General features: G+C 39.6%; 1 protein-coding gene across 5 annotated transcripts in view; it reads right to left on the reverse strand.

The window, feature by feature from the left end:
* Positions 1-5,017: 5,017 nt before the first annotated feature.
* The window catches only part of UBE2U (ubiquitin conjugating enzyme E2 U), a 64,618-nt gene continuing 41,992 nt past the window's right edge, over positions 5,018-27,643 (reverse strand). For 4 of the 5 annotated variants that reach the window (XM_017877202.1, XM_017877201.1, XM_017877200.1 and 1 more), the window contains 2 exons: positions 11,966-12,060; positions 5,018-5,280 (listed from right to left, as the gene is read on the reverse strand). In XM_017877202.1, coding sequence (XP_017732691.1) covers positions 5,096-5,280; positions 11,966-12,060 — 280 coding nt within the window. In that variant the 3' untranslated portion in view covers positions 5,018-5,095. Of the gene's footprint in view, positions 5,281-10,880; positions 10,991-11,965; positions 12,061-27,643 lie in introns of those variants that run through there. The other variant, XM_017877204.1, reaches the window with a different exon arrangement.

The raw sequence follows: 27,643 nt of genomic DNA on the forward strand, positions 1-27,643 counted from the left end.
AAGACAGACAAACATATCAGTAGAACAGTATAGATAGTCCAGAAATAGACACACACATATATGGATAATTGATTTTCAATAAAGGTATTAAGACAATTCAGTGGAGAAAGGATAGTCTTTTAAGCAAGTGGTGTTGGGACAACTAAATATGCAAAAATAGAGGAGAGGGAAGGAAGTAAAAAAAAAAGCTGGAGAGGGAGGGCAAAAAATCTACATGAACACCAATCCTTGCACCTATATAAAAATGTATATGGCTGGTTCTTTGCACCCATATAAAAATTAATTCTTAATGGATCACAGACCTAAATGTAAAACCTAAAATTAAAAAATTTCTACAATAAAAATCTTTGTGACTTTGGATTAGGCAATGATTTATGAGATATACCATCAAAAGCACAATCTATATAAGAAACAATTTGATAAGTTGGACTTTATCAAAATTCAAAACTTCTGCTCTTTGAAAAACACTATTAAGGTAATCAGGCTGGGCATGGTGGCTCATGCCTGTAGTCCCAGCACTTTGGGAGGCTTAACTGGGCAGATCACTTGAGGTCAGGAGTTCAAGACCAGCCTGGCCAACATGGTGGAACCCTGTCTCTACTAAAAAAAGATAAAAATTAGCTAAGCGTGGTGGTACACACCTGTAATCCCAGCTACTCAGGAGGCTGAGGCAAGAGAATTGCTTGAACCTGGGAGGTGGAGGTTGCAGTGAGCTGAGATTGCACCACTGCTTTCCACCCTGGACAACGAGTGAGACTCTGTCTCAAAAATAAAGTAATGAAAAGACAAAAACAGACTTATCACTAGTTTCCAAATTATGTATCTGTAAATCATCTATCTGATAAAGAACTTATATCCAGGATACACAAGAACTCTCAAAACTTAATAATAGGAAAACAAACATCCCAGTAAAAAAAAATAGGCAAAAGATTTGGACAAAACATTTCATTAAAGAAGATACAAGGACTGCAAATAAGCACATGAGAAAATGCTCATCATCATAGTCTTTGGGGAAATACAAATTAAAATGAGATTCTTCTACGTATCTTAGAATGGCTAACATTTAATAGATTGACTAAGCCAGGCACAGTGGCTCACACTCGTAATCCTAGCACTTTGGGAGGCTGAGGCAGGAGGATTGCTTGAGCCTAAAAGTTTTAGACCAGTCTGGGCAACATAGTGAGAGCCCATATCCACAAAAAAATACAAAATAATAAAAAAATTTTTTTTAATTAGCCAGGAACAGCAGTGTGTGCCTGTTGTCCTAGCTACTTGGGAAGCAGAGGTGGGATGATTGTTTGAACCTGGAAGGTTGAGGCTATAGTGAGCTATGATTGCACCACTGCACCCCAGCCTGGTGACAGAGTGAGACCTTGTCTAAAAAACAAAAACAAAAACAAACAAACAAAAAAACTTCTTCCTTTTTTCTTTCTTCCCTTCTTCCTTCCTTTCTTCTTTTTAATCGGGACAGGGGTTTCACTATGTTGATCAGGGCTAGTCTTGGACTCCTGAACTCAGGCAATCCTCATGCCTCGGCCTCCCAAAGTGTGGGGATTACAGGTGTGAGCTACCATATCTAGCCCTGACAATTTCTTAAAAACTTAAACATATACCTACCATATAATCCAGCCATTTCAGTTCTATTTACCCAAAAGAAAATAAAACATAAGTCCATATAAAGACTTAAACACATTGTTCGTATAAGCTGTATTAATTTTCTATCACTACACAACAAATTACCCCAAAGTTAGCAGGTTAAAACAGCTTACATGGTTGTTGACAGAATTCAATTTCTTGAGTTTGTAGGACCAAGGTCCCTATTTTCTGGTTGACTGTCAGCCAATGGCTCCTCTCAGCTCCTGCAGTTGCCAGCAATTCCTGTTAGGTGGCCTTCCCACATGACAGCTTACTTCTTCAAAGCTAGCAGGAGAATCTCTCTCTAGTTTGCTTAAGATGGAGTCTTAATACGACATAATGTAATGACAGCAGCGTCATCACATCACTTTGCTATGTTCTATTGACTAGAAGACACAGGTTCTATTTACACTCAAGGATTGTGTAAGGGTTTGACTCGTTGTTGGTCATCTTAGGATGGATTTGCCACAGTAACTTTTATATTTGTAATAGTCTCACACTGAAAACAACACAAATGTCCACCAACAGGTGAATGTATAAACAAATTGTGGTATATCCATACAGTAGAATACTACTCAGCAATAAAAATGAATATGGATATACAAAAGATAAAGAAATCTCAACATAATTGTGCTGAGTGAAATCAGCCACACAGCTTGCTTTCTTGCTTTCCTGCTTTTCTTTCTTTCTTTCTTTTTCTTTCTTTCCCCTTCCTTTCTTCCTTCCTTCCTTCCTTCCTTCTTTTCTTTTCTTTTCTTTTCTTTCCTCCCTCCCTCCTCCCCATCCCTCCCTCCCCCTCCCTCCCTCTCCTTCCTTCCTTCCTTCCTTCCTTCCTTCCTTCTTCTTTTTTTTTTTGAGATGGAATCTCACTCTGTCACCCAGGCTGGACTGCAATGGCACGGTCTTGGCTCACTGCAACATTTGCCTCCCAGATTCAAGCGATTCTCCTGCCTCAGCCTCCTGAGTAGCTGGGATTACAGACAACCGCCACCACGTCCGGCTAATTTTTGTATTTTTAGTAGAGACGGGGTTTCACCATGTTAGCCAGGCTGGTCTCAAACTCCTGACCTCGTAATCTGCCCGCCTTGGCCTCCCAAAGTGCTGGAATTACAGGCGCAAGCCACCATGCCCAGCCTGCATAATTTCATTTATATAAAACTAGAAATTGCACACTAATCTGCAGTGACAGAAAGCAGATCAGTGATACTGACTGATCTTATGAAAAGGAACGGCAGGAAATAGGAGCAGGAGAGACGTATTACCACGAAGCAAGGGGAAACTTTTGGGGTGACAGATGTGTTCCCAATGTTGATAGTAGCAGGATTACATGAAGGCATCATATATAAAAACTTAACATCGTACACTTTGAATTGCTCAACTTCTTCTACGTCAATCATACCTCAATAAAGCTATTTTTAAAAACCTAGTGCCTTCTTCCAGAATCAACTCTATCAAGGTATTTCTGCTTGTTATTAAAAGTTCTTTTTTTTGTTACTTTTGAATTCACTCATTTGCTAAGATTTCCAAGTTTATTTTTTAACAGTAAACTCTAACACAGTGAAACAGGAGCTTTTGTTTGAGACATTGTGGCAGCTGTTGGAATGTAGTCCTATATTATTGAGTATCATTAGGATGGAGTCTGTCTGGTTGGCTTCTACTTTGAAGGTTTAATGGGAGAAGCAAATGTGCAAACAGACAATTTCAATAAAATTGAATGGCAGACACATACACATACTACATGGTGCCCACAGAGTGACAGCCAGAGAGCCAGAGAGAGACCCAGCCTGGAGTAGGGTATGTGGAGTGCAGAGAAAACTCTGGAGGTGATGCCTGAGCTGAGTTTTAGGGGCTGAATAGGTGTTAGCCAACTGAAGAGGGGAAAAGGAATTCTCGGTAGAGGAAATGGCATAAGCACAGGCAGGGAAGCAGGAAAATGCTGTTACGTGTGGGGAAGTACAAGGAGTTCAGTAATATTAGACACAATGTTGTAGCCTGAATGTTTGTGTCCCCTTCCAAAATTCACATATTGACACCCTAACCCCCAAGGGAATGGTATTTGGAGGTATGGCCTTTGGGAAATTATTTTGTCACGAGAGTGAAACCCTCATAAATGGAATCTGTGCTCTTATAAAAGAGGTCTAAGAGAGACTCAGAATGTTGTGGTTCTGGTCACAGGGGGATAGCAAAAGTGTAGGTACTACAGTCTGTTGGGACACTACTGTCTGAACTACCAGAGGGAGACTTGGAAATATTTAGCTTGCCAGGAGAGTGCAAAGAGACCAGATACATGTAGTAGAGCTTTCTTTTTTTCATGGGAACTAAAATCAGTTTCCCTAAAAATGAGAGAGAGACCTATTTGATAACTACATCCAAGGTCAGACATATAGATCATTGTGGCATTTTTGAGAAGACATACGTGTGTAGGTATGTAGGCCTCAAAATAGGTCTCTCTGAAGCCACGGCAATAAACACTTCAAAATAAGAAGATGATCAATAATATCAAACATGAGTTTTGGCAGTAAGAAAATCACGGTGATCCCAGCAAATTTTAGTGAAGTAGAATGGAAGATAGATTTCATTGTGCAGTGGATGCAAATGTGAAATGAATGAAAGAAATAAAGAGAGAATGTTAGACTACCATCAATAAATCTGACTGAGAAAAATGAGTGAATAATGGTGAGGTAAGCAGAGATGGGGTCAAAGGCAGAGACATATTTTAGAATAGGAGAGACCCAAGCATACGTATAGGTTGAGACAACATGGCAAAAAGAGACAGAGAAAATAAAGTTATAAGAATACGAGGAGATAGAAGGTCTACTTTATATAAAACTAGAAATTGTGCACTAATCTGCAGTGCCAGAAAGCAGATCAGTGATACTGACTGATCTTATGAAAAGTAAGGGCAGGAAATAGGAGCAGGAGAGACGTATTACCATGAAGCAGGGGGAGACTTTTGGGGTGACAGATATGTTCCCATGTACTCTGGGATAAAACAGAAGGGAAACATTAGTAAATAGTGACATCTCATTCCTTGAATATGGAGGAAACAAGACAAGAAAGCAGGCAGATGTAGGTCCATGTATAGATCCTGCTATTTGAGGTCATGTCCAGCCTCTGAAGCTCTTAATTGCTCCTCTCCTATCCCAGCCTCTTTCTGACCCATTCTCTGCCTGCAAAAACTTGTGTCCAGTAGCCTAACAACTGTGGGAGTGTCACACCATTGATTGGCATATGGCAATGAACATCCCTAACTTTGGTAACTTAGTTCTAAAGAAAGTCAAAGCAACATCTTTACTGATTTGTACTTATATTTGTAATTTGTACTTGCTTGTACTTGCAGTGAGCGGGTGAGAACAGCCTGAAAAAAATGAAATCCAAGTTCTGAGAGTCTTCCAAAATTGCTCCACAACACTGGGCTATGGCAGAGGCTGTTTAGTTTTTTAATCTGATAATGTTCTGCTTAATCTTCTAAAGTATTTGTATTGAGAGTGTTGGTCCAGGAGATTAGCTCTTCCACTTCCTCTTCCCTGGGCTCATCTATGTCATTTTCATATAATGAAGTGTCACTCTTCCACCCCTCCTCTTCTGTTTCATAAATGCTTGTGACACTATTTATTGGAGTTGGTGACTCAAGAAAAATTTCATCTGTGGTGGGAATTATAAAAAACAGAAATTTAATAGACATACAGGAAAAACAATGAAAAGAGTGTTCCTGAATTTGTAGGATAATGCCAAAGACCATCTGAATGAATGCGAGCAATCTTTTGTACACTTTCTAAACTTCATGTTTTATAAGTAACTTTATTTGTCATAAATCATTCCATCTTGCTCAGTCTTTTGATGCTTTGTTAGTTTGTTCATTTAACATATATATTTACTGGGTCCCTGCTAACGGCCGGTTGATGTGCAAGGGAAAAGCTGCTTTGGGAGCACAGGGAGGGAATCACTATGTCTAAGTGAAAACAGACTCGGACTTTGAAACAGGAGGAGCAGTTTGTTAGACAGAGAAGGGAGGTCAGAACATGTTAGAAAGAAGAAACAGCACACATCATATAAGCACAAAGGTATGAGAGGACTTGACAGGGTTAGGGGTGATCAGAGTGGATTCTCCCGCACTTCCACTGTGCCAGGTGCGGTGGCTAAGCAGTCGACAGCTATAATATTATTTAACTCAGACACAACCCTTGTGATGGGCAGGTATTATTATTCTTATTTTACAGATGAGGAAACTAAGGCTGAGTGACCTATAGTAACTTGACCAAAGATATCCAGCTAATAACAAGACTCATCCCAGATCTGTCTATCCACAACCACAATGTTGTAGTATACAGAAAGTTTCGTGGAGCTGGAAGGGAGGCTGAAGCCGGATCAGGAAAGCCTCATATGTCATGCAAAGGACTTTCATTTTTATCTTACAGGCCTTGTAAACAGGGAAATAAACTGATTATACTTTTCAAAAGAAGAATATAGATATAATGTCTATATTTCTAGATGTATATTTCCACACAGCATGGGGACCTTGCTTTCTGGGGATGAACTCTAGCTGGTGCTATTTATGTTCTGTTAACTCTAAAACCTTACTGCATTCTCTCCCATTTTTCCTAGTTGTCACCAGATTCACTGCCGATTATGGGTTCCAGGACAAATTTTGTTTGCCTTATATGTTTATTTCCCTCACTTACATATGAAATAAACTCTGTAATATTTGTTGTCTTCTAATGTTATAGACACAGGCTACAAGTGACTTGTTTTCCTTCTCTCTTTGGTTTATAGAACGATACACAGCGAGGCCAGGCATGGTGGCTTCCACCTGTAATCCCAGCATTTTGGGAAGCCAAGGCAGGTGGATCACTTGAGGTCAGGGATTCGAGACCAGCCTGGCCAACATGGTGAAACCCTGTCTCTACTAAAATATGAAAATTAGCCAGGTGTGGTGGCAGGAGCCTGTAATCTCAGCTGTTCTGGAGGCTGAGGCAGGACAATCGCTTGAACTCAGAAGGCAGAGGTTGCAGTGAGCTGAGATTGACCCACTGCACTCCAGCCTGGGCGACAGAGTGAGACTCCATCTCAAAACAAAACAAAGAGAGAGAGATACACAGAGAGATTTGAGTTTACACAGTTACCATTATCCTATGGGTATCCTGAGGCCCCCAGTGATTTTTAATTTTCATACTTTTGATACTAATATTTAGTTGTAACTAATTTAAAACTAAATTCTGTCTGTGCCTTGAGAAAAGCATCTACTTTATTTTCCATGAACATATTATTGATGGACTAACTCCAGTTCTTTCTAACCATGTTTGGGCCTTTCTGATTCCACATGCTTTTGATTACAAGAAATATACAGCCAAGTCAACCCAGTTTAAACAATAGGAGAATGTTTTATCTCACATAAGATAAAAGCCAGAGTGGAGGGCAGGATTGAATGTTGCGGTGACTCCACAATGTCACGAAGGACACAGTTCTTTTCACTGCTTGCTTTGCTAACTGAGGTGTTGTCTTCATCTTCACAGTGCACAGCAAGAGAGCTACAGCTATTCTAGTAACCACACCAGGTACAGCAACATCCAGAGGAAAAGGCGGTCTTCTCACCAAGAGCTCATTTTTAAGAGTGGATGGGAAAACCATCCCCTAAAGCACCCAGCATATTTCCCCTCAAGGAGGATCCTGTCACATGCCCTTTCTTTTATTTTAATTTAATTTTATTCTTTTTGAGGCAGGGTTTCACTCCTGTTGCCCAGGCTGGAGTACAGTGGCATGCTCTTAGCTCACTGCAACCTCCGCCTCCTGGGATCAAGTGATTCTCCCACCTCAGCCTCCCAAGTAACTGGGACTACAGACGTTCACCACCACGCCCAGCTATTTTTTTAAATTAATTAATTTATTATTATTATTATTATTTTTAGTAGGGATGGGGTTTTACCATGTTGGCCAGGCTGGTCTCGAACTCCTGACCTCAGGTGATCTGCCCACCTTGGCCTCCCAAAGTGTTGGGATTACAGGTGTAAGCCACTGCACCCCACCCCATTTCTAAACTAGTTACTGGGAAGGGAAATGGGATCACCATGATTGGTTGACATGAGTTGCTGGCGTGGAATGAAAGTTGGGAATCAACCACCTTGACTATTTGCCCTCTTACTTCCTGCCCTGTTAAAATCTCCCAGGAAGCATAAAAAGAAACCTGGCTAGATCAACAGAGTATGATGCGAAATAAATATAGAAATGTTTCTTTAGAACATAAAAACATAGATTATTTTGAATTTCTCTCCTCCAGGAAATCTTAAGCTTTATAAATCCCTCTGAGACACCTTGGATTTGGTGGTTGGAATCAGTAATAAAGGAGGGGATTTTGTTACTATGTTAACAAAATAAGTTATGGAAGCACAAATTCTAACTGCCTTATATTTTCCATGCCTTTCTTGGGTTGGATCATGGAAACTCTACCTCTGATAATTTATTTTTTAATTTGAAAATAGTTTAGCTAGTAAAGATATTAAAATCTGTGCTGACTGATGGGCTCTGATGATTGCCAAATGGTTTATCTCTATTCAGTCCTGTTTTCAGTCTGGATTCAGTTAGGAAAACAGAGCCACTACAAGTAACACAAGAGTGAGAGTCTAACACAGGAATTTGGGATTATCCAGGTGTGGGAGGACCCAGGGGAGTGAAGATCTGGAAGCTACAGCTGGAGAATTGAAAAAAGTCGTGATCCTGATGCACGGACATGAGTGGGAAACCAGAAGCTCATGGAGTACAAGGAGCTGCACACATTTAGCCACCCAAAGTGTGACAAAAACGAGGAGTTCATGGGGATATCTGTGCAGCCACCATATCTGTGAAGTGAGGCTGTGGAAAGATGTGTGAAAATGCCGTATCTGAGGAACCCACCATGCCTGATATGAGCAACTTCCCAAGGCTAACGGCCTCGACTTCCCTCCCACCTGCCAAATCTCTGGTGAGTTTCTCCCATTGGCAAACTATGACATGCCATCCTTCTTTGCAAAAGAGAGGCACACAGTTCTTTCCTTTTCTGAGTCACACTTCCCTTTGATATGGTATATAAGTTCACTCTTGCTACATAATAACTCTCTTGCTATATAATAAACAACCACAAAATCTTAGTGACATACAGCAATAGTATTTGTTTCGGTCACATGTCAGCAGATCAATAGGTGGTTGGCTTCTTTGGCTGGGGAATGGCTGGGAAACGTGGCTGGGCAAGCTCAGATCTATGCCTTGAATCTTTCTCTGTGATCAGAGGGCCAGTCCAGGCATGCTCTTGTGATGATGGCAGAAGAGAAAAAGAGCAAGCCAAATCATGCAAACCCTTTCCAAACCCTGGGGGCACACTGCACCCACTAATATTCCATTGATGAAAACATGTCACAAGGAAAAGCTCAAAGTCAAGGTGCAAGGAAATATATTCTGTTCATGTAGGTGGAGCAGGAATGAATATTTCTGAACAATAATCAAATTTACCACAACGTCTCAGGTATACTCTCTTCCAGAGTAGACAGAAAGAAGAGTCTATTCCATGTTCAAAGAGAACAAGGCTCAGCACTGAAGAGCTAACCAGTTTCTGGACATTAAACTTAAAATGTTGCCTCTTCCAGCTTGCCTTTCTTTTTCCCACTCATCATGGGTTTTCACCCTTTTTTCCCATAATCACAAGGCAGATAAAAACATGACAATTTTACTTCATCCTACTATTTACTTACTCATTTTTTAAATGAGCATTGATAGCTACTGTATGCCAACCACTGTGCTGTGGAAGATTGGGAGGTGAGCAGTCCCTTCCCTTAAGAAGCTCACTCGTTTTCAAAGGAGACAGGCAGTAAAAAGAATGATAACACAGCATGCGTGCTGGACAGACTCCCAGGTGGCCCCCAGAATCCCTGCATCATGGTATTTACACCTTAGTGTAAACTCCTCTTTTCTGAGTGAGGATAAGACCCGTGACTTCTAACCAATAAAATATGATGCAAGTGATAAGGTCTCATTCGCATGATGATGTTACATCACATACAACTCCATCTTGCTATCAGACTTGCTCTAAAGACTCTTGCTGGATAAAGTAAGAGGCCATGCTAGGAGAGCCCACATGGCAAGGAACCGTGTGCAGCCCTCGGCAGGTGAGGGAGGTTTCCAGCATATACCCAGCCAGAGCCAGGGCCCTCATTCCTAAAGACAGAAGAAAATGAATTCTGGCCGGGCGCGGTGGCTCAAGCCTGTAATCCCAGCACTTTGGGAGGCCGAGACGGGTGGATCACAAGGTCAGGAGATCGAGACCATCGTGGCTAACACGGTGAAACCCCGTCTCTACTAAAAAATACAAAAAACTAGCCGGGCGAGGTGGCAGGCGCCTGTAGTCCCAGCTACTCGGGAGGCTGAGGCAGGAGAATGGCGTAAACCCGGGAGGCGGAGCTTGCAGTGAGCCGAGATCCGGCCACTGTACTCCAGCCTGGGCGACAGAGCGAGACTCCGTCTCAAAAAAAAAAAAAAAGAAAAGAAAAGAAAATGAATTCTGTCGACAACCTCACTGGGCTGGGAAGCAGATTCCTCCCCCATTCAAACCACTGGGATGAGAATGCAGCCCAGCCGATGTCTTGATTGCAGCTTTCTGAGACCCTAAGCAGAGGATCCAGCTAAGCTGTGCCTGTACTCCAGGCCCACAGAAACAGTAAAATAATAAATGTGTGTTGTTTTAAACCATTCAATGTGTGCTAATTTGTGACACAGCAATAGAAAACAAATAGAGCATGATACAGCTATGGTAGAAATGCCATGATAACCCACAGAGAAAGTTTCCTAGAGAAGATAATACTTGAACTGAATGTTAAAGGATGCTAGGCATTAGAAAGTAAAGAAGGGGAGAGAAGAGCATTTAGAGTAGGGGTAAGAGAAAACACAGTGTGCTGCTCAAGCTTTTTAATGAAATGAGATAGGGAACAAACGATCATGACCCACTAGCTTAGTATAGCATTTAGGGTGTGAAGGGGAGTGGCAGGGAATGTCACTGCAAAGACAGAGATAAGTATTAGAGCATTAAGGATTTTCTGTGTCAAAGAGTCTAAATTTTATCCTGAAGGAAAATGGGAGACAATTAAAGTATTTTAGATCTGGTAAAAACATAAGCAGAGCTGAGCTACAGAGACATAGCTTTGTCACCAGTCTGACAAAGCATAGACAGAAATTACTGTAATCACAACAACTTACCCAAGTGATCTCTTCCACTGGTGAAGATGGTGGGGATGTTGAAAGACACAGATTGCAGAGAGGAGTAGGGAAATCATGGAGAAAGCAAAGAGTAAGGCTGGAGAAGGCAACATTTCCTACCTCGCAGGTACCCTGAAATCTGGAAGAAGGCAGCGTTGAATGGAGAAGGCTGAGGCTGCTAATACAGAGGAGAAAATCTGCGTGGCACACCAGACAAGTAGGAGGGAGAGTGGTCGATACTGAGCAGGGAAAAGAAACTTGGAGATATGGGGGCAGGGCCCTTGGAGAATCACTGAATGAAGGTGATTGCCTGTGCCTGGCATTTATATGCTGTTATGTTTAGTGGCCAGGTGACAGGAAAAAATAGTAACTATTATTTTTTGTACTTTTCAGTTCACAAAGAAATTGTATACACACGGAGTCATTTAGTCATAAGAATCCTGCGAGTTAGGGCAGAATTTTAGCAACTAGCAATTGTTGAACATCTTCCACGTACACAGTAGTAGCTGAGGATGAAAAAACTAAGTTCAGAGGTTGAGTGACCTTTCCATAATAGTACAGAACTGAGATCTGAACCTAAGTTCTCTAACCCCAAATGTCATGCTTTCCCCTCTATACCAGCTGACTTACATGGTAAGTTACCAGCTTACCCCACTGAAGAGTCACTCTCAACCTATCCCAACAAGTAAATGGTAATTTTTAAAAGAGCACAAAAAACAACTCAGCACTGTTTCTTTCTTTTCAGCCATATTGTATATATCTTTGAATATACAATGAGTTTTAGGGATCAGTTTATTAGTGCTCTGTGTGTTTTGGCTGCTTTTTCATATTTTGAAACTTAACCTTAAAATTTCAAATTGTATATCAACCTATTAAAGGGTAGTAAGCTTGGAAATATAAGTAACTCAATTTTGTCAAAGTTCCAATTCCTATGTGAGTAATTTACCAAATTAATTCGGAAAGTCCGAAGAAGTTAAAGCAACCTTAAAAGGAGAACACAAGGATTAGCCCTTACGTATTCCAACTTATTTAAATGGAAAAAAGTTTAAAATTATGCATATTGTGCGTAACATGTTAGTTGCAAAAGCTAAACAAATAGAGTGAATCGATTTACTTTGAGTTGGGCAGAGCTTAATTCCTTCCATTGAGTGTCTGACTTCATGAGGCATTCTATTTTTTCTAGCAAGCCAACACTTGATAACAGAATACCTAGAAAGAGAAAAGAAAATTAAATTCCCAAATGAATTTTGGTAAGAGTATATTTACTTCTGAGAAAAATACGTGAAACAAATGAAATGAAGCATAAAAGTAGAACAATAGGCTTTGAATATGGAACCATTCTGAGTGTTGACTAATTTAATGGTAAAATAAAATTATTTCAGTATGTGCTTTCCAACAGAATAGAAGTTGGAAAAGCAAATGAATATGACATAAGTTTACTATTGTAAAAGTAGTAAAAACATCATGTGGTATAGCAAGGTATATTAGTTTCCTTGGGCCACCTTAACAAATGACCACAAACTTGGTGACTTAAAATAACAGAAATGTATTCTCTCTCATAGTTCTGGAGGCTAAATGTTGGGGATCAAGGTGACAGCAGGGCCTCCCTCCCTTGGAAAGCCCTAAGGAAGAATCTTCTATTGCCTCTTCCTAGCCTCTGCTGGCTGTCAGCAATCCTTTACGTCATATGTCTTATCACTGCATCATTCCAGTCTCTGCCTCCAATGTCACATGACCTTTTCTAGGTGGGTCTCTGTCATTCTACTCCTCTTATAAGGACAACAGTCACTGGACTCAGGGTCCCCCTGAATCTAGTATAGCCTCATCTTAACTAATGACTATTTATATCTACAAAGACCCTATATTGAAATAAGGTCATATACTGAGGTTTTGGGAGGACAGGTGTTTGTTTTGTGGGGACATGATTCAACCCACTACACAAGGGAGAAATTCTATCAGAAAAATTCATGACTCATCCTGGATAAAACAACAGGCTTATGGGAGACATCAATGAGTCGAAGTCAAGCTCTTAGAGCATTTCCTTGGAAAAGGAGTTTACATATGGAAATGAAAAATTTTACAAAATTGTTTTGGGGACGACTACTTTTGGAATACATGATGAAAAGAAAACTTTTGGTAACAAAGTTTTCTTGATGAAAAGTAGGTGGCATAGAAATGTTTTTGTCAAAAACAAGAAATGGGGAAAGGATTCCCTATTTAATAAATGGTGCTGGGAAAACTGGCTAGCCATATGTAGAAAGCTGAAACTGGATCCCTTCCTTACACCTTATACAAAATTAACTCGAGATGGATTAAAGACTTAAATGTTAGACCTAAAACCATAAAAGCCCTAGAAGAAAACCTACGCAATACCATTCAGGACATAGGCATGTGCAAGGACTTCATGACTAAAACACCAAAAGCAATGGCAACAAAAGCCAAAACTGACAAATGGGATCTAGTTAAACTAAAGAGCTTCTGCACAGCAAAAGAAACTACCATCAGAGTGAACAGGGAACCTACAGAATGGGTGAAAATTTTGCAATCTACCCATCTGACAAAGGACTAATATCCATAATTTACAAAGAACAACTTAAACAATTTTACTAGGAAAAAAAACCCCACCCATCAAAAGTGGCCAAAGATATACAAGACACTTTTTTCAAAGAAGACAATTTATTGAGCCACAGACACATGAAAAAAAAAAATGCTATCATTTCATTCACTCTGGTATCAGAGAAATGCAAATCAAAACCACAATGAGATACCATTTCACACCAGTTAGAATGGTGATCATTAAAAAGTAAGGAAACAACAGGTGCTGGAGAGGATGTGGGGAAATAGAAACACTTTTACACTGTTGGTGGGAGTATAAACTAGTTCAACTATTGTGGAAGACAGTGTTGCAATTCCTCAAGGATCTAGAACTAGAAATACCATTTGACCCAGCCATCCCATTACTGGGTATATACCCAAAGGATTATAAACCATGCTACTATAAAGACACAGGCATACATATGCTTATTGTGGCACTATTCACAATAGCAAAGACTTGGAACCCATCCAAATGTCCATCTATTATAGACTGGATTAAGAAAATGTGGCACATATATGCCATGGAACACTATGCAACCATAAAAAAGGATGAGTTCATGTCCTTTGCAGGGACATGGATGAAGCTGGAAACCATCATTCTGAGCAAGCTATCACAAGAACAGAAAACCAAACACCGCATGTTCTCACTCATAGGGAATTGAACAATGAGAACACTTGGACACAGGATGGGGAACATCACACATGGGGGCCTGCCATGGGGTAGGGGGCAGGGGGAGAGATAGGATTAAGAGAAATACCTAATGTAAATGACAAGTTAATGGGTGCAGCAAACCAACATGGTACATGTATACCTAAACAAACCTGCATGCTGAGCACAAGTACACTAGAACTTAAAAGTATATATAAAAAAAGAAATGTTTTTGTCACACAAGTGTACCTCACTTATACAGTACTACCAGAAAGTTCATTCATTTAATAAATATTCATTGAACACTAACCTTGTGCCAGACACTATTTTAGGAGCTAATAATACAGGAAGAACAAGACAGACAAGGTCTCTGACTTCATGGAAGAGACAAAATGAACAAATATAAAATCAAGATAAATCAGTAGTGATACATGCTACAATGAAAATAAAGCCTCCAATAAAATGTTGTGGGAAAGTAGTGACAGCAGACATCCTTGCCTTGTTCCTGACATTTGGGGCAAACATTCTGTTTTTTTAGCATTATATATGATTCTGGCTATAGTTTTTTCATAAATATGCTTTATCAGGTAGAGGAAGTTCTTTCCTATTCTTAATTTACTGAGAGGTTTTTTTTTCCAGTGTATGAAAATCTTTTATTTAACTCTCTCCCATCTTTGAGAGATTTTAATTTTAATTTTACATGAAAAGTTTGTTTGGGTGAAATTCACATAACAAATAATTAACCTTTTTTATCTTCAACTTTTATTTTAAATTCAGGGGTACATGTACAGGATGTGCAGGTTTGTTACATAGGTAAACGTGTGCCATAGTGATTTGCTGCACAGATCATCCCATCACCTAGGTACTGAGCCCAGAATCCATTAGCTATTCTTCATGATGCTCTCCCTCCCCAACACACCCCCCTCACCAACAGGCCTCAGTGTGTGTTGTTCCCTGTCATGTGTCCATGAGTTCTCATCATTCAGCTCCCACTTCTAAGTGAGAACACAAGGTGTTTGGTTTTCTGTTCCTGTGTTAGTTTGCTGAGGATAATGGCTTCCGACTCCATCCATGACCCTGCAAAGGACATGATCTCGTTCCTTTTTATGGCTGCATAGTATTCCATGTGTATATGTACCACATTTTCTGTATCCAGTCTATCATTGAAGGGCATTTGGGTTGATTCCATGTCTTTGCTATCGTGAATAGTGCTGCAATGAACATAGGCATGCATGTGTCCTTATAACACAATGATTTATATTCCTTTGGGTATATACTCAGGATTTGAATTGCTGAGTCAAATAGTATTTCTGCCTCTAGGTCTTTGAGGAATCACCCACACTGTCTTCCACAATGGTTGAACTAATTTACAAACCTACCAACAGTGTAAAAGCATTCCTTTTTCTCTGCAACCTCACCAGCATCTGTTGTTTTTTGACTTTTTAATAATAGTCATTCTGACTGGCATGAGATGGTATTTCATTGTGGTTTTGATTTACATTTCTCTAATGATCAGTCAAGTTTAGCTTTTTTTCATATGTTTGTTGGCTGCATGTATATCTTCTTTTGAGAAGCTTCTGTTCATGTCTTTTGCACATTTTTTAATGGTTTTTTTTTTCTTGTAAATTTGTTTAAGTCCCTTGTAGATGCTGGATAGATGTCAGATGGATAGATGGCAAAAATTTTCTCCCTTTCTTTAGGTTGTCTGTTCACTCTGATGATAGTTTCTTTCACTGTGCAGAAGCTCTTTAATTAGATCCCATTTGTCAATGTTTGCTTTTGTTGCAATTGCTTTTGGCATTTTCATCATGAAATCTTTGCCCGTGCCTATGTCCTGAATGGTACTGCCTATATTTTCATCTAGCGTTTTTATAGTTTTGAGTTTTACATTTAAGTCTCTAATCCATCTTGAGTTAATTTTTGTGTAAGGTGGAAGGAAGGGATTCACTTTCAATTATCTGCATATGGCTAGCCAGTTTTCCCAGCACCATTTATTAAATAGGGAATCATTTCCCCATTGCTTGTTTTTGTCAGATTTGTTGAAGGTCAGACAGTTGTAGGTGTGTGGTCTTATTTCTGAGTTCTCTGTTCTGTTCCATTGGTCTATGTCTCTGTTCTTGTCCTAGTATCATACTGTTTTGGTTACAGTAGCCTTACAGTGTAGTTTGAAGTTGGGTGGCATGATGCCTCCAGCTTTGTTCTATTTGCTTAGGATTGTCTTGGCTATTTGGGCTCTTTTTTGGTCCATACAAATTTTAAAATAGTTTATTCTAATTCTGTGAAGAATGTCAATGGTAATTTAAAGGGAATAGCATTGAATCTATAAATTACTTTGGGCAGTATGGCCATTTTCGCAATATTGATTCTGTCTATCCATGAGCGTGGAATGTTTTTCCATTTGTTTGTGTCCTCTGATTTTTTTGAGCAGTGGTTTGTGGTTCTCTGTGAAGAGGTCCTTCACTTCCCTTGTTAGCTGTATTCCTTGGTATTTTATTTTATTTTGTAGCAATTGTGAATAGGAGTTCATTCATGATTTGGCTCTCTGCTTGCCTGTTGTTTGGTGTATAGGAATGATAGCAATTTTTGCACATTGATTCATTGATTTTGTATCCTGAGACTTTACTGAAGTTGCTTATCAGTTTAAGAAGCTTTTGGGCTGAGATGATGGGGTTTTCTAGACATAGGATCACGTCATCAGCAAACAAAGATAATTTGGAGATAACTTCCTCTCTTCCTATTTGAATACCCTTTATTTCTTTCTCTTGCCTAATTGCCCTGGCCAGAACTTCCAATACTATGTTGAATAGGAGTGGTGAGAAAGGGCATCCTTGTCTCGTGCCAGTTTTCAAGGGGAATGCTTCCAGCTTTTGCCTATTCAGTGGTTCTGTTTAGGTGATGAACCACATTTATTGATTTGTGTATGCTGAGCCAAACTTGCATCCTAAGGATGAAGCCAACTTGATCGTGGTGGATAAGTTTTTTGATGTGCTGCTAGATTCAGTTGGCCAGTATTTTATTGAGAATTTTTGCATCAATGTTCATTAGGGATATTGGCCTGAAGTTTTATTGTTTCTTGTTGTATCTCTGCCAGGTTTTGGTATCAGGATGATGCTGGCCTCATAAAATGAGTTAAGGAGTAGTCTCTTCTTTTCAAATTTTTTTGGAGTAGTTTCAGTAGAAATGGTACCAGCTCTTCTCTGTACCTCTGGTAGAATTCAGCTGTGAATCTGTCTGGTTCTGAGCTTTTTTTTTTTTTTTTGGTTCTACCAATGGTGGAACTCATTGGTCAATTCAGGGATTTGATTTCTTCCCAGTTCAGTCTTGGGAGGGTGTGTGTGCCCAGAAATTTATCAATTTCTTCTAGATTTTCCAGTTTGTATGCATAGAGGTGTTTATAGTATTATCTGGTGGTTGTTTGTATTTCTGTGGGATCAGTGGTGATATCTCCCTTATCATGTCTGACTGTGTTTATCTGATTCTTCTCTTTTCTTCTTTGTCTAGCTAGTGGTCTATTTTATTACTATTTTTTTTCAAAAACACAGCTCCTGAAGATTGGTCGATTTTTTTAAGGGTTTTTTGTGTCTCTATCTCATTCAGTTCCACTGTGATCTTGGTTATTTCTTATCTTCTACTAGCTTTGGGGTTTGTTTGCTCTTGGTTCTCTAGTTCTTTTAGTTAGGATGTTAGAATGTTAACTTGAGATCTTTCTAGCTTTTTCCTGAGGGCATTTAGTGCTATACATTTCCCTCTCAACACTACTTTAGCTGCATCCCAGAGACTCTGGTATATCATCTCTTGGTTCTCATTTGCTTCAAAGAACTTCTTGATTTCTGCCTTAATTTCATTATCTACCCAGGAGTCATTCAGGAGCAGGTTGTTCAATTTCCATTTAGTTGTGTGGTTCTGAGTAAATTTCTTAATTTTGAGTTCTAATTTGATTGTGCTGTGGTCTGAGAGTCTGTTATAACTTCAGTTCTTTTGCATTTGCTGAGCAGTGTTTTACTTCTGATTATGTGATGGATTTTAGAGCAAGTGCTGTGTGGCCATGAGAAGAATGTATATTTTGTTGTTTTGGGGTGGAGAGTTGTGTAGATATCTATCAGGTCCACCTGACCCACAGCTGAATTCAGGTTCTGAGTATCTTTGTTATTTCTCTGTCTTGATGATCTGTCTAATATTGTCAGCGGGGTGTTAAAGTCCCCCACTATTACTGTGTGGGAGTCTAAGTCTTTTTCTAGGCCTCTAAGAACTTGCTTTATGAATCTGGGTACTCCTGTATTGGGTGCATATATATTTAGGCTAGTTAGCTCTTGTTGTCAAATTGAACCCTTTACCATTGTGTAATGCCCTTCTTTGTGTTTTTTGATCTTTGTTAGTTTAAAGTCTGTTTTCAGAAACTAGGATTGCAACCCCTGCTTTTTTCTGTTTTCCATTTGCTTGGTAAATTTTCCTCCATCCCTTTATTTTGAACCTATGTGGATCTTTGCGTTAAGATGGGTCTCTTGTAGACAGCATACCGATGGGTCTTGGTTCTTTATTCAGCTTGCCACTCTATGTCTTCTATTTGGGGCATTTAGCACATTTGCATTTAAGATTACTATTATTATGTGTGATTTTGATCCTGCCATCATGATGCTAGCTGGTTATTTTGCAGACTTGTTTATGTGATTGCTTCATAGTGTCACTGGTCTGTATGCTTCAGTATGTTTTTGTAGTGGCTGGTAATGATTTTTCCTTTCCATATTTAGTACTTCCTTCAGGAGCTCTTGCAAGGCAGGCCTGGTGGTGATGAATTCCCTCAGCATTTGCTTGTCTGAAAAGGATCTTGTTTATCCTTCTGTTATGAAGGTAAGTTTAGGCAGATATGAAATTCTGGGTTGGAAATTCTTTTCTTTAAGAATGTTGAATATTGGTCCCTAATCTTTTCCAGCTTGTAGAGTTTCTGCTGAGAGGTCCACTATTAGTCTGCTGGGCTTCCCTACGGGTGACTTGGACTTTCTCTGTCTTCCCTTAACATTTTTTCCTTCATTTCAACCTTGGAGAATCTGATGATTATGTGTCTTGGGGTTGATCTTCTTGTGGAATATCTTACTGGGTTCTCCGGATTTCCTGAATTTGAATATTTGCCTGTCTTGCTAGGTTGGGGAAGTTCTCCTGGATGATATTCTGAAGTATGTTTTCCAACTTGGTTCCATTCTCCCCATCTCTTTCAGTAACCCCAATCAGTGGTAAGTTTGGTCTCCTTACATAATCCCATATATCTAGGAGGTTTTGTTCATTCCTTTTCATTCTTTTTTCTCTGTTGTCTGCCTATCTTATTTCAGAAAGATAGTCTTCAAGTTCTGAAATTCTATCCTCCACTTGATCTATTCTGCTATTGATACTTGTGATTGCATTGTGAAGTTCTCATGTTGTGTTTTTCAGCTCCATCAGGTTGGTTATGTTCCTCTCTAAACTGGGTATTCTGATTATAAGCTCCTGTATTGTTTTATCATGATTCTCAGCTTCTTTGCATTGATTTACAACCTGTTCCTTTAGCTCAGTGAAGTTTGTTATTACCCACCTTCTGAAGCTTACTTCTGTCAATTCAACTATCTCAGCCTCAGCCCAGTTCTGTACCCTTGCTGGAGAGGTGTTGCAGTCATGTGGAGGAGAAAAGGCACTCTGGCTTTTTGAGTTTTCAGCATTTTTGCATTGACTTTTCTCATCTTTATGGGCTTATCTACTTTCAATCTTTGAGGTTACTGACCTTTGAATGAGGTTTTTGTGGGGTCTTGTTGTTTTCTGTTTGTTTGTTTTTCTTTTAACAGGTAGGCCACTGACTGTTAGCAAACGTAGCACTGCTATGGTTTGCTGGAGCTCCACTCCAGACCCTAGTTGCCTCCACTTTTCCTGTACTTGGAAGTATCACCAGTGCAGGCTGCAAAATAGCAAAAATGGCAGCCTGCTCCTTTCTCTGGAAGCTCCATCCTGGAGGGGTACTGACCTACTGCAGGCCCAAGCACTCCTGTAGGAGGTGTCTGGAGACCCCTGTTGGAAGGTCTTACCCAGTCAGAAGGAACAGGATCAGGGACCCACTTCCAGAAGCCATCTGGCTGCTTTTTGGTAGAGAAGGTGTGCTGTGCTGGGGGGCACCCTTCCTCATCCGGACCACCTGGCCTCCCCAGAGCCAGCAGGCTGAAACAGCTGAGTCAACTGAGCCACAGAGATGGTGGCCACTCCTCCCCCCAGGAGCTCCATCCCAGGGTGAGATCAGAGTTCTGTCCAGATAAGCCTGGCTAGAGTGACTGAAAGCCCCCTACAGGAGGTAGTGGAAAGGAATGGACTGGAATCCTGCTTAAAGAAGAGGTCTGGACACAGTCTGGTAAAGCAGGTATGTTGTGTTGGTGGGGAGACCCCTTCTCGTCTGGAATGCCTGGACTCTCCAGAGCTGGCAGACTGGCATGCTGAGTCAACAGAACTGCAGAAATAGTGACTGTCTTTTCCCCAGGAACTCCCTCCTGTCTTAAGCAGACTCAGCCTATTGCTGCTGGTTGGCTGGAGCTCCAAGCTAGTGGGTCCCAACTTGTGAGGTGCTGTGAAAGTGGGACCCCCAGGACAGTGCTGCTTGGCTCCCTGGATTCAACCCCCTTCCTAGGGGAATGTATGGATGGATCTGGTGCCTCACTGGGGGATTCTAGGACCAGATTATGTAAAACATCTGGGTCTCTGTGTGTGTGCACGACTGTTCTGCTGAGATTACATACAGCTCTGTATATTGGACCCAAGGCCCTGGTAGCAGGGGCTCATGAGGGGATCTCCTGATCTGCGAGTTGCAAAGATCCATGGGAGAAGCATGGTTTCCTGGGTGGGGTCACACAGTCACTCACCGCCTCCCTTGTCTTGGGGTGGGGATTTTGTTGGCTTCACGCCGCTCCCGAGTGGGCTCTTGCCTCACCCTGCTTTTCTTTGCTCTCCACAGGTTGCACTGATTGCCTGGTCAGTCCCAATGTGAGAACCTCGATACTTCACTTGAAGGTGCCAAATTCACTCCCTGCTCTGAGTTTTTTCTTTTTTAGATTGGGAATGGATACTGAATTTCTTTTCATCTATTGAGAGGATCATATGGTTCTTCTTTCTTATACTAATTTACATTGTTTGCATTTTTCAAGTGTTAAACCAAGGTTGCATTTCTAGTATAAACTCCATATAGTCAAGATGAATTATCATAGTTATTTATAATTATTTATCATAATTAATCATGATCAAGTATAGTTTATATCAGGAATGTAATCTTGATTTAACATTCAAAAAACTAACAAATTTTAAAACTATATTATACATGTTACACATATATTTAGATTAAATATACTAAAATTATTGCATATATGTCTATATTGATCTGTAATTTTCATGTGATGTCTTTGGTTTTGTTATTGAGGTAATGCTGACTCTGTAACATGTGCTGGGAAGTGTTTCCTTCTATTTTCTGAGTTTGCGTATATTAATGTTTTCCTTAAATGTCTGGGAACATTCTCCAGTGAAGCCATCTGGGTTTAAAGTTGTCTTTGTGTGAAGGCTTTTAACTATACATTCCTTTATTAGATATAGGATTACTCAGGTTATCCATTTCTTTTTAAGTGAGCCTTGGTAGCTGTTGCCTTTCAAGAAATGTGTTCATTTCAACTATGTGGTTGGATTTATTAGTCAAAAAAAGTTTTTATTTTACCTTCATTTTAGAGAGATCTTTTCACTGGTTATAAAATTCTATGTTTAATAATTTCTTTCAAGCACTTTGAAGTTGTCATTTATTATATTTTGACTTGCAAGGCTTCTGACGTGAAGTTTTTGCTTATTCTTATCTTTGCTCCTTTATGTGTAACATGTGGGGTTTCTTTTATCCTTTCCTACTTTTAAGATTTTCTCTTCATTTCTCAGTTTCAACAATTCAATTATGATGTGCTTTGGTATGGCTTCTTTATATTTCTGTTTCTTGGGATTCATTGAACTTCTTGGTCTGTGAATTTGCAGGCTTCATCATATTTGGAAAATTTTGAATCATAATTATTTCTTCAAATAATTATCTTCAAATATCTCTCCCCTCCTCTGGAACCCCATTTATATGTATCTTATACCACTTGATATTGTCCCACAGCTCACTGAGGCTCTTTTGTTTCTTTTCAGTCTTTTTTCCTATCTTTTTAAAAAGAGATTATATTGCTACTCTTTCAAGTTCATGGGTCATTTCTTCTGCAGTGTCTAACTTGCTGTTCTTCCCCTTAAGTAGATATATTTTTAAATATTTGATTAATTTTTATCTCTAGATATTCCACTGGTCTTTTGTATATCTTCCATTTCTTTCATCATATACATGTTTGTCTTTAGATACTTGAGTATATTTTATAAGATGTATAGTAGCTGCTTTAAAGCCTATATCTGTTAATTCTATCCTCTTTATCACTTATGGATCTATTTGTATTGATTTAATTTCTTTTGGTTATGGGTCATATTTTTCTGCTTATTTGTACGACTGGTGATTTTTTTTGTTTGTTTTTGAGACAGAGTCTCACTCTGTCACCCAGGCTGGAGTGCAGTGGCATGATCTTGGCTCACTGAAACCTCTGCCTCCCGGGTCCGAGCGATTCTCCTGCCTCAGCCTCCTGAGTAACTGGGATTACAGGTGCCCACCACCTTGCCTGGCTAATTTTTTGTATTTTTAGTACAGATGGGGTTTCACCATGTTGGCCAAGCTGGTCTTGAACTCCTGACCATCTGCCTGCCTCGGCCTCCCAAAGTGCTAGGATTATAGGCGTGAGCCACCGCACCCGCTGACTGGTGATTTTTTAATGGGATGCTGGACGTTGTAAATGTTAGGTTGTTAGGTGCTAAATTTTGTTATGTTTCTTTAAATCTGATTGTTCTTCATTCTAGCACACAGTTCAGTTTTTTGTGAAAATCAGTTTGATGCTCAATATGGCCCTACTATAAAGCATAGCTCTTCTAAATTCTAGTCAATGTCTGTTAAATTATAATGTCTCTCCACTCTAGCTGGCAGGATTTCCAGCTCTTTGTGAGGCTTGTGTAAGTTTTAAAAAGCCATTAGGATTTTATTTTCCTCAGGGCAAATATGATTTTAGAAAACAACAGAACTTGATTTATACCTTTTCTTCTCTATTGACAAATCTTTGTCTTCAAAAAAACATATAAGCAGTATTTCCTTCTTCAACCATTTGCCTTTATATAATTAAAACCACAAATTATAAAACAAAATTTTAATGTTACTAAAAAATGCAAATCAAATGACTGTGAAGTAAAATGTCGTAATATTAAGTAAAAAAGAAAAGTAAAATGAAAAACCCTAATGCTTGTTCATTTTTTAATTTCTCACATGGATTGGTGCACCATAAATTGCAACATGTTCTTGAAAAGGAGCTTTACATGTGTAAGAAGAAGAATAAAACTTACTGTATCCTTCCATTAGTAATTTGACTTTTGGCAACATTTTCTAAGGGAAGTTTTTTGCTTCCTTCTCATTCCTGCCTTTTTCTGATAAAATACAGTCTCTTACGACTCCGGGGAATACAGCCCTTCCCGCCTTAAGCCTGCTCAGACAGAGAACCTGAGCAGGACCTAAGCCAACCCATGTATCGGATTTCTCTGGTCACAGGGAGGGGGACTGAGGGGCGAGAAAGAGGGACAGGAGAGGGAGGAAGGCCATAGAGGGAGAAAGAACCCCTTAAAATGTGGGAGCACAACACCAAGGAAAGAGTTCTCTTAAGAAAAAATCATATGTATTTGTGACTCATATTAAAACTGTCTTAGTTCATTTAGTGTTGCTACAAATACCTGCGAGTGGGTAATTTATAAGGAAAACAGGTTTATTTAGCTCACAATTCTGCTGACTGGAAGACTAGGCATCTGGTAAAAGCTGTTTCCACTCACGGCAGAGACGAAGGGGAGCCCGTGTGTGCAGAGGTCACGTGGCGAGAGAGGAGGCAAGAGAGGGAGGGGAAATGCCAAGCTTTTGTGTGTGTGTGTGTGTGTGTGTGTGTGAGACAGGTCTTGCTCTGCACCGCGGCTGGAGTGCAGTGGCACAACCATGGCTCACCGCAGCCTCGACCTACTGGGCTCAAATGTTCCTCTCACCTCAGCCTCCCACTTAGGTAGGACCACAGGCATGTGCCACTATGCTTGGCTAATTTTTTAATTTTTTGTAGAGATGGGGGTCTCACTGTATTGTTCAGGCCGGTCTCAAATACTGGCTTCAAGCATTCTTCCTGCCTTGGCCTCCCGAAGTGCTGGGATTACAGGCTTGAGCCTCCATTCCCAGCTGCCAAGCTCTTTTGAACAACTGGCACTCCCGGGAACTAATGGAGAACTTACTTATCCGCCATACTCCTCCGCCCTCCTGCCCTGCCCAAGGGAAGGCATTAGTCTCTTCATAAGGGACCTGCCCCCGTGACCCAAACACCTCCTATTTTCCAACACTGGGGATCAAATATCAACATGAGATTTGGGGAACATCTAAACTAGCACCATATATGTTTGTGACTCATACTAAAATTCCTCTTTTTAAGGAGCGAGGAAGGGAGAAGCCCTAAGCCACGGTGTTTATAGTAGGAGTGGTTCCACTGGATTTTGTGCTACAACCAGAAATCGGTGGTAACATTTTGAGGCTACACTGGAGAGAGAAATTGATGGAATGAATTATATCCATAAGAGGGAACCAATAAAGAATACTGAATTCATAAAAATCAGCTGAAGGAACGGAGTGTGTTTATTCCAAAAAAGAGACGTAAGAGGAGGTAGGAGAAAGACATGATAACTATCTTCTGAGGCTTCCAGGGCAATTTCACAAAGCAGAAATGGCCTTATTTGTGTGGTTTCCAAGGACAAGTGGCAATATTTTCTTTTCTGCCTTAATAGCTTCCTTTGAATCCTGCCTTCCACCAATCCCCAAAGCCATCTCTAGGTTCTCAGTGTCTGACATGGTGCCTGGTATACTAATGCCAGCTTGATTTAAGGAAAAAAGCGTGGCTTGTGGTATCTGGCAGGCCTGCATTTGAATTTCAGCTTTGTTACTAAATATATAACCTTAGGGAATTTTCTTTAACCTTTTCTGCACACCTTCTTTATGAAATGGAGATAATTTCTCATTTCTGGAATGGTTGACTATCAAAAGGTGTTAGATATAAGCTAGAACTGAAGAGGATTAGAGCTATTTAATGCTTCTTGAATTACCAAGCTTCCTATCTTTAAAAACATCCAAGCAGAGACTAAATAGTTGCTTGGCAAAAGTCATTTTTTCCTAAAGGATTTTCCCCCCTTTGTTTATAATTTTTCCCACGCCTGTATTTAATACAGGCAATGTCCATTCTAATGCTAATTCACTTATTAACCACAAGATGGCAGTCAAGGTTTAATTTTGGGGAATAAACCAAGCTGGCACTACTTAAAAATGTATTAAATATATAATTATGGAAACTTATAAAAATCATGTTTAAATTACATAACCAGAAAGGACAGCACAAACATATATTAAAAGAATCTACTCAGCATGAATATTTTCCATATAAAGGGGATCAAACATAGGTATACCAAAAGAAAGATTACTTATCTTTTGTGAGTTAAAACATGCTCACAAAATCAGACACCAAAGAAATGCAGAAAAAATATGGACTAGCCCCTTAATTTAAAAGACAGGACAAGTAAGTCCAGAGTATGATTTACAAATATAAGAAAGTTTTTTATTGGTATTTGATATTGCACAGATGTTCTTTTTTTACATATAAGAAAAAAAGAACTAACATTGTTTCATAATAGAATTTAATATTGAGAAAAAACACGACTTTTCCACAAAAGGTAGACTTGATTGTACTTGCAATTGGGTAGGCAATATTTTTACACTTACCTGAACAATTTAAACTTTTAATAAGTACATATTAGGAGGCAAGTAAGAAACAGTTTAAATTTGCAAATAAAATTTATGTTTATCAATAACCTGAGGAAAACTCGCTAATCTCTGTGCCTCCATTTCTCTCCTGGTAAACGGGGGATAATATCTGTCTCTACCTTTACAGAATGTCTGGAGCATCAGGGGTTGGGGGATGGTCTTAGGGGTGGTCATCCATTGTAAAGGAGGTTAGGAATCAGGTCTTGGGCTGTCAGCAAGGCAAGCAAAGTGGTCTGACTTGGAGTACTGGTTGATTTGTTGTGGCTTGGAAGGAGGCTGATGGGTATTATTGTGGGTTACACTTACACACGCGACTGTCAACTCCACAGGATGGCCAGCATGAATTACGAAATGAAGGGAGAATACCGGGCAAACAGGAAGTACTCAGCCATGTTAGTTCCGGTTCCCTCCATACCTCCTCGGTATAAACAAGAATCAATATTCTTTTCTAAAGCGACACCGAATGTAAACCGCCACCAGAACCGATAAGTTTTATTTAGACAACTTGCTAGCTGCCAAAGCTTAGAATACTGATAAAGATTTTTCTGTTGTCACAGAAGCAATCATTAGCTAGAGTATGGCACAAACATAGTTTTATATGTGCATAACCAAGAACACTCAAAAGAAAAGCTTTCATTGCTTTCTGATTTTATATCTTTTACTATTTCTCTGGAGAACTTAAATATAAACTACTGATTAGATTACAGATTCATATCCTTTAGCGGAAATAAAGCATTTTCATAAATACAAAAGACACTCAAGGCAATAGGAAAGAAGAAAGGCCTTAGAAAGGAACACCATACCAAATAATTGATTAATGAATATTTATGAGCTGCTTATAATGACAATGTTTCTATTAATAGTAACAAAGACTTGCCAAATTAGAGATTTTGCATAAAACATTCATGACAGCCATTTACATTTCCAGTTTTCAATCACTGTTTCCAACTACACCTTAGAACTCCCAAAATAGAACCCTAAATCTTTACATTACGATGAACCTTAAAAGTCTGCAACTAAATTTTATTTTTCTAAAATTAACTGCCTTCACTTTTAATCCTAATACTAATTGAAAAAAACAGGGTGTGAACGCATCTTTCGACTAACATTAATTGAGTGCCTACTATTTGCCAGGCACATGCTAGATACAGAGAATGCAAAGGGACACTCACATCCTTGCCCTGGTCCCTCTTCATGAACAGATGAATTTCCACATCACACATGCTGAAAGACATTGGAACAGAGAATATGGAGAGAGAGGATGAGGTAACTGTGAATGCCTGAGCTTGTCAGTGACTGTCTCCACAGAAAGACATTTGGTTCAGCTCTTCACACCACCTTTGTGAAGTATTTCACCAGGCAGAAGAAATGATGGAGGTGGAGTAGAGAAGGAAAAAGAACCAGAGGCATATAGGAACTACAATAAACGTGGTTATGACAGGTGTTGTTTTCTAACCTGAGAAAAGACAAATTTTACATGTTTCCAACAGATTGTTTTTATTCTCTGAAAAGTTGGGTGGCATGAACTTTCATCTCCTCCTCTCCCCAGGAACTAAAATGTATCGAATGCCTATGTGTGATGCTATATTAATTTTTATTATATATATATAACTTAT

The sequence above is a fragment of the Rhinopithecus bieti genome, unplaced genomic scaffold, assembly GCF_001698545.2.
Source record: "Rhinopithecus bieti isolate Rb0 unplaced genomic scaffold, ASM169854v2 scaffold_6380, whole genome shotgun sequence".
In the NCBI taxonomy this organism is placed as follows: Eukaryota; Metazoa; Chordata; class Mammalia; order Primates; family Cercopithecidae; genus Rhinopithecus; species Rhinopithecus bieti.